Source organism: Zingiber officinale, chromosome 6B, assembly GCF_018446385.1.
Source record: "Zingiber officinale cultivar Zhangliang chromosome 6B, Zo_v1.1, whole genome shotgun sequence".
Taxonomy (NCBI): Eukaryota; Viridiplantae; Streptophyta; class Magnoliopsida; order Zingiberales; family Zingiberaceae; genus Zingiber; species Zingiber officinale.
In genome coordinates, this window is record NC_055996.1 from 44,418,535 (window position 1) to 44,425,281 (window position 6,747).

At 36.4% G+C, this 6,747-nt stretch overlaps 1 protein-coding gene across 1 annotated transcript; it reads left to right on the plus strand.

Moving 5' to 3' along the window:
* Positions 1-5,860: 5,860 nt before the first annotated feature.
* On the plus strand, positions 5,861-6,363 carry LOC121990119 (actin-depolymerizing factor 1). Its single transcript, XM_042544339.1, has 2 exons — positions 5,861-6,126; positions 6,213-6,363. The coding sequence occupies exons 1-2, from the start codon at positions 5,879-5,881 to the stop codon at positions 6,361-6,363; spliced, it is 399 nt and encodes a 132-aa protein (XP_042400273.1). The 5' UTR covers positions 5,861-5,878.
* Positions 6,364-6,747: the final 384 nt, after the last annotated feature.

Sequence of the window (6,747 nt, forward strand, 5' to 3'; positions counted from 1 at the left end):
TAGAGTACATTAGAATGTTACTTAGTTATGCAACCCACAAAGGATTTAGACTATACCAAATGGACGTTAAGTCAGCTTTCCTAAATGGACTGATAAAAGAAGAAGTCTATGTAGGACAACCACCTGGCTTTGAAAATCTAGAACACCCTGATTATGTCTTTAGATTAAAGAAGGATTTATATGGACTTAAGCAAGCCCCTAGAGCATGGTATGAAAGACTCACTTCGTACCTAATTTCTAAAGGATTCAACCAAGGTCAAATTGACCCAACCCTTTTCGTTAAGTTAATACAAAAGGATATTTTCATAGCCCAAATCTATGTAGATGATATCATCTTTGGGTCAACAAATTCAGAATTTTTAGATGAATTCATAAGTCTAATGGAATAAGAATTTGAAATGAGTTTAGTAGGAAAACTAACTTATTTCTTAGGATTACAAATCAAACAAACAAATGAAGGAAATTATATTTATCAACAAAAATACACTAAAGAATTACTTAAAAAATTCGGAATGGAAAATACTAAAGAAATAAAAATGCCTATGGCGGTGAATACAATCCTAGATAATGACCCAAATGGAAAACATGTTGACCTAAAATATTATAGGAGTGCCATAGGTAGCCTATTGTACTTAACTGTAAGTCGACCCTATATTTTATTTGCAGTTAGTATGTGTGCTAGATACCAAATGTAACACCTCAGCCCCTTGGGCGGCCCATTTGGAAGTCCCTTGGGCAGCCCAACTGGCAACCCCTTATGTCATCGACCGACGACCCTCGGCCGTGTCGTTACTCACTAGGTCTTCCCACCCCTGGCCAGTGGATTTTTACCTTCCCCAGGATTCGAACTCTAGACCTCTAGGCTAAGTACTAGAGTTTATGAATCCTGGTAGCCAAATAAGTGGCGCTCACTTGGCTACCAGGATTCATAAACTCTAGTACTTAGCCTTGAGGTCTAGAGTTTAAATCCTGGGGAAGGCAAAAATCCACTGGACAGGGGTGGGAAGACCTAGTGAGTAACGACACGACCAAGGATCGTCGGTTGATGACATAAGGGGACACCAGTTGGGCCGCCCAAGGGACCGCCAAGGGGCTGCCAAATGGGCCGCCAGTTGGGCCGTCCCAAGAGCCGAGGGGCCGGGTCATTACACCAAACCTGCGCTAAGGAATCACATTTGACTCAGGTTAAAAGAATCTTTAGATACCTTAAAGGAACAACAAATGTAGGTATTTGGTACCCTAGAACTAATAATTTTGAATTAATAGGGTATTCTGACTCAGATTATGCTGGGTGTAAATTAGACCACAAAAGCACAAGTGGTGGTTGTCAACTTCTAGGTCCATCACTTGTTAGCTGGTTTAGTAGAAAGCAACACTGTGTTGCGCTATCTATAACTGAGTCAGAATATATAGCCATAGGAGAATGCGTTGCACAATTATTATGGATGATGCACACTTTAAAAGATTTTAACTTAAATCTTACAAATGTAAAAGTATTAATTGACAATATTAGTTCAATTAATTTAACAAAAAATCTAGTGCATCATTCTAGAACCAAACACATTGAAATTAGACATCACTTTATCAGGGATCATGTCACTAAAGGAGACATTGAACTCAAGTACATTGAGTCAAAGTCTAATTTAGCTGACATATTCACTAAACCCCTCCCTGAAAGTGAATTTAGCAATCTACGTAGAAAATTAGGGATGTGCCTAATAGATTAGGAATTTTAAAATTGTCCTCAAAAAGAAGCATTTTCAAATTCTAAGGTAAAATGATTTTATGATTTCAAAACCTCCCATTATTTTTAGAATTTCTAAAAGGTTTTAGCCTTAGACTAGAATATTTCCTTAGAAACCATGCTCCCCTAGGGCTAGTACTTGAGCATCTGACCAACACCCTAGGATTCCCTTGTTTGTGATTGTCAAACATAGAAAGGGGTGAGATGCATATGCAGATTGTCTGGACTTAAGATGCTTATTTCAGTGCATCGACATAAGTCTGGGCGTTAAATACCAAACTGATATTAATAAAATTAAGTCATTCAGTGTAGTCAAACACTAACTAATACTTAGACTTAACTTGACTAACCAAGTGAAAGTTGTTGTCCTCTGAATAGTCAGTAAATAACTAACTAGTTAGACAAATTTTATATATCAGGTTCAGGGGGAGAAATTAATTTTTTTTAAAAGTTTTCTTAAAAACATTTTGAAACTAATTTTTTCAAAACTTAGCTCATTTTTTTTATCTTAAAAGATTTTTTGGGTTTAAAAATTAAACTTGAAAATTGGATCTACCTTAGTTAAATTTTGTGTTGAAAATTAAATTTTACGATCTAAGTTTTTTGGAAATTAAAATTTAAAGATTACTTTTAACTTAGTGTTTGAGAATTGGAATTGAAAATAGAGTTTACTTAATATTGAAAATTTGATTTAAAAGCTAAAATTTTACAAAAAAAAAAAAAAAAAAAATTCAAAACCTGATTTTACTTAGTTGGATTTTGTAAACTTGAGTTTAAATTTACAAACTAAGTTTTCCTTCAAAATAGTTTTCTTTAAAACTAGAATCGTGTCAACCTACAAAATTATATTGAAAATTAATCTCTATAAAACTCATGTTTTAAAGGTTTTGAAAATTTGGTTACCTTTTTAAACGTTATCTTTAAAATATATATATATATATATATATATATATATATATATATATATATATATATATATATTATAAAAAGTTACTAAAATTATTTTGTTAACTTAACCATTTTTTTTTCAAATCTAGCTATTTTGAAAAGCTTGTTAAAAATTACTCTTTCAAAGCTATCTTTCTAACTTAGCTATTTTCGAAAAGGTTAAGAGATACTTGTACAGTAAAATATTGAATTAAACTCCCCTGAGTTAATCTGAGTTGTGTTTGCATTTCTGTTACAAAATTTTTGCATTTATGTTTATTTGATTCACGTTTACATTTAATGAATGTCAAAGAGGGAGGGTTAGGTGGTTAAGTTAGCTAAAATAAATTGAAAATGAAAACTAAATTAAAAACCTGTTAATGCTTGTTTTAGCTTGCATTTTACACTAACTTAACCAAGTTGTCATTCCATCAAAAAGGGAGAGATTGTTGGTGCGGTTAGCACTAACGGTTTAACCTAGGTTTTGATGAATGACAAAATAAGTTAAGTTAGTTTTGTTGTTGATTTAACACTCTGATCAAGTGTGCAGGAGAAGTCCAGATAGGTCGACGGGCTGACCTGATGTCTGGCACGAAGCCCAGCTAGGTCAACGGGCTGACTGGATAGCTGGTACGAAGTCCAATTGGGTCGATGGACTGACCGGATGTTTGGCACGAAGTCCAGCTAGGTCGACGAGCTGACCGGATAGTTGGCGCGAAGTCCAGATGGGTCGAAGGGCTGACTGGACGTCTGACAGGTAAGTAAAGGTAATTCACTGGAGGGGAATGACTGTGAGGACGCGTTCCCGGGAAGGAAACTTAGGCGTCGATCCAACTTAGATCCATTTCGGAAATCTAAGTTGAGATTGTGACTAGATTCCGGTCTCGGAAAGACAGAATTTAAGTCATACTCATTTCTGTGAAACAATGAATTGTGCTAATAATCTATTTTGTAGGGGTATAATTACCTCGGACTAACTTGGTTCTTGCAGGAAGGAGTCTGCTGGAAAACTTGGGTCTGGGCACCTGGGAGGTACCCAAGCGCCCGGAGGCAAAGTTTTATCCCCTTCGCGTCAACGCCACTTGGAGGCTCCTGATTGGATCAGCTACATCACACCGATGCACCCTAAAGATTCCAGGCGCCCCCGAACCTCCTATATAAGGAGGGTCAAGGCTGAAGCTCCAATACAACTCAGAATTCGCTCTCCTGTGCTCCTGCGACGCTATGAAGCTCTCTGACGACGCACTTTTCTTTTCAGTTCTTACTTCTATCGGTATTCTCCTTTTTAATAATTCCTGTACTCAATTCTTGTAATTACTTTCCGAATTATTAGTGAATTTCTCATCGAAAGCACCCTTGTTTACGGGCCTTGGAGTAGGAGTCGTCAAAGGCTCCGAACCATGTAAATCGATTGTGTTAGCATTGTTTTTACTTTTCCGCTGCTTAACTCGCTTCGAAATTTTTGTTATCGATATTCCCCCCCCCCCCCCCCCCCTCTATCCAACAAAAGGAACCGACAAGCTCGGTGCATCTGAGAGACCAGAAGTTGTTGAAGAGTACTCTGACATCAAAGGGATAAGAAGCTGGAGGAATCATGCACAAGGTAAGCTGGTGAGACCAGAGTTGATTGAATGAGGGCAGACTCAACTCAAGGTGGACTTAGACGTAGTCGACTAAGTCAAAAAATTCAAGCAACCAATGTATAGGATAATGCTAATGTGTTTGTAGGTTATCATTAGAGGAGGATTAGTCGACTGAACGTTAGGATCAAGCGATCAGAAGCTATATGGAAGCTGATCCAATAGTGGGGATTCCATGTAAGCATGATTGGGCGATCGGTGGACACATGGTAGAAAATCTAGCAAAGATAACTAAGTTTCAGCCGACCATTAAGTTATTAAGTCAACTGAATGGATGCCATGTCAGCAAAGGGAAGACCATCTAATGGATTAGCTCGATTTGCCATGTCATGTTTTTTTTAATTGATCGAGCAACCTTTCTGATTGACTGAACATGTCATATCAACAGCTTGAGTAGAGTCTATAAAAGAAGGCGAAGAGCTCAAATGAAAAACACATATCCACGTTTAGAGCTTCGATTACATTCTACTTTCATTCCTTTTCTTCTCCTTATATTGTTCTTAAAGTTATAAGAGGCTTCTCCATCTCTTACACTTTACTAAAGAGGAAAAGGAGTTATGAACCAAGTAAATCGAAGCCTCTTAAAGTTATATGATTCATAAATTTTTTACTTGTTTTTCATTTATAAATATTCAACTATGTTGTAGTTAAGGCTCAAGTTTTGTAAAAGAGGATGTTGTGGGTTTTGTACGAGTGTGGGCGATGACCTAATTGTATTTAATTTATGAAATAGAAACTTTGGCAGCTTATTTTTGGAAAAAAAACAAAGACTTTATCCTGTGGCAAAATTAAAAAGGTATGGATCTTTTTTTATCAATTACCTAAATGTTAGTATACATTAATCATATTATTTAAATTTAAATTATAATTTTTAATGTTTAACGATGATGCAAAATAATCTGCCATATTGGTGGATATTTAGGTGGAGGCATGATCCTACCCAGCACGTTGTGATCTGTATATACGAGAACAAATATCGCTAGAGTTATTTCCAATGAGGCCCCTTGGATGCTTTAATCATCACAAACTGTGATAAATAAATTGGGAAATAGAATATAAATCTAGAGAAGTTTACTTGTTTAACAATACAAAAACATATATACTTTGATATTTCTATATATAAGTTGAAAAAATTGTCTATAATAAATTACGAACTGTTCAGCCATCAAAACAATAATCTCATAGATTATGATATTTAATCCCAAAAATAGTGATGTAGAAATATAGGGATATCGTTACACCATAACCGGATCCCCTCCAATTCCTCCTCCTTTAAACACTCTCGTCCCTTCCTTTGCCCTCCGCACCCCCTTCAATAACTCATGATCACAAGGACTTCCTACTTCGTCCTCTCCCCTTTCAATCTTTACACCCTCTCGCATTTCCTCTTCCTTTCCCAATTCCTATTCGCAAGCTTGACCTTCATCCAACCGATTAGCCATGGTGAGTTACCTCATTCAATTCCATTGGGTTGATGCTTCTTTTGAAATGATGACTCGTATGATACATGATGTTGTTTTTAATGCTGTGAAATGATGCAAATATTAAGGCAAACTCGGCCTCCGGAATGGCAGTGCATGATGAGTGTAAGCTCAAGTTTCTGGAGCTGAAGGCAAAGAGAAACTTTAGATTCATTATATTCAAAATCGATGAAGTGATTCAGCAGGTCATGGTGGAGAAGCTGGGCCAGCCTGATGAGAACTATGACAACTTTACTGCCTCCTTGCCAGCTGACGAGTGTCGATATGCTGTATTTGATTTTGATTTTACCACCGATGAAAACTGCCAAAAGAGCAAGATTTTCTTCATATCTTGGTAAGAAACACAATTGGTTCAATCTAAATATGTTCTATCTATTAGTGGAGTTTTGTTTAAATTTAATTGGATGATGCACGAGGAAGGGCACCTGACACGTCAAGAGTGAGGAGCAAGATGTTGTATGCAAGCTCCAAAGATAGATTCAAGAGGGAACTTGATGGGATCCAAGTGGAGCTCCAAGCTACTGATCCGAGCGAGATGAGCATTGACATCATCAAAGCCCGAGCTCTATAAGAACATCTATCCCCTCACCTCTACTTTCCACTTCCACCCAAAGACATTTATCTATTTTAATTCATGTGATGTATTAACTTAGGTTATTCAAAAACCATGTCAACAATCTCTATTTTCTGTACCTTTTGTTTCTTCATTGAACATCTCAAGTATCTTATCTGATGCTTTACTCTGATTCCTTCATTTCTAAACAAGAGGCTAAACCAAAGATTTGCTATATTATTTTATCATTGATTGTATTTGTCAAAGTTTTGCTATATACCTATTCTCAAAATGAGTAATTATGCCTGTCTTTTTACAATGTCATTATCGACAAACATACAGGTCGCAAGTATTTTTCATCTTCGTGTTAGGTTTGAGAAGAGATCATTTTCTGAATAAAAG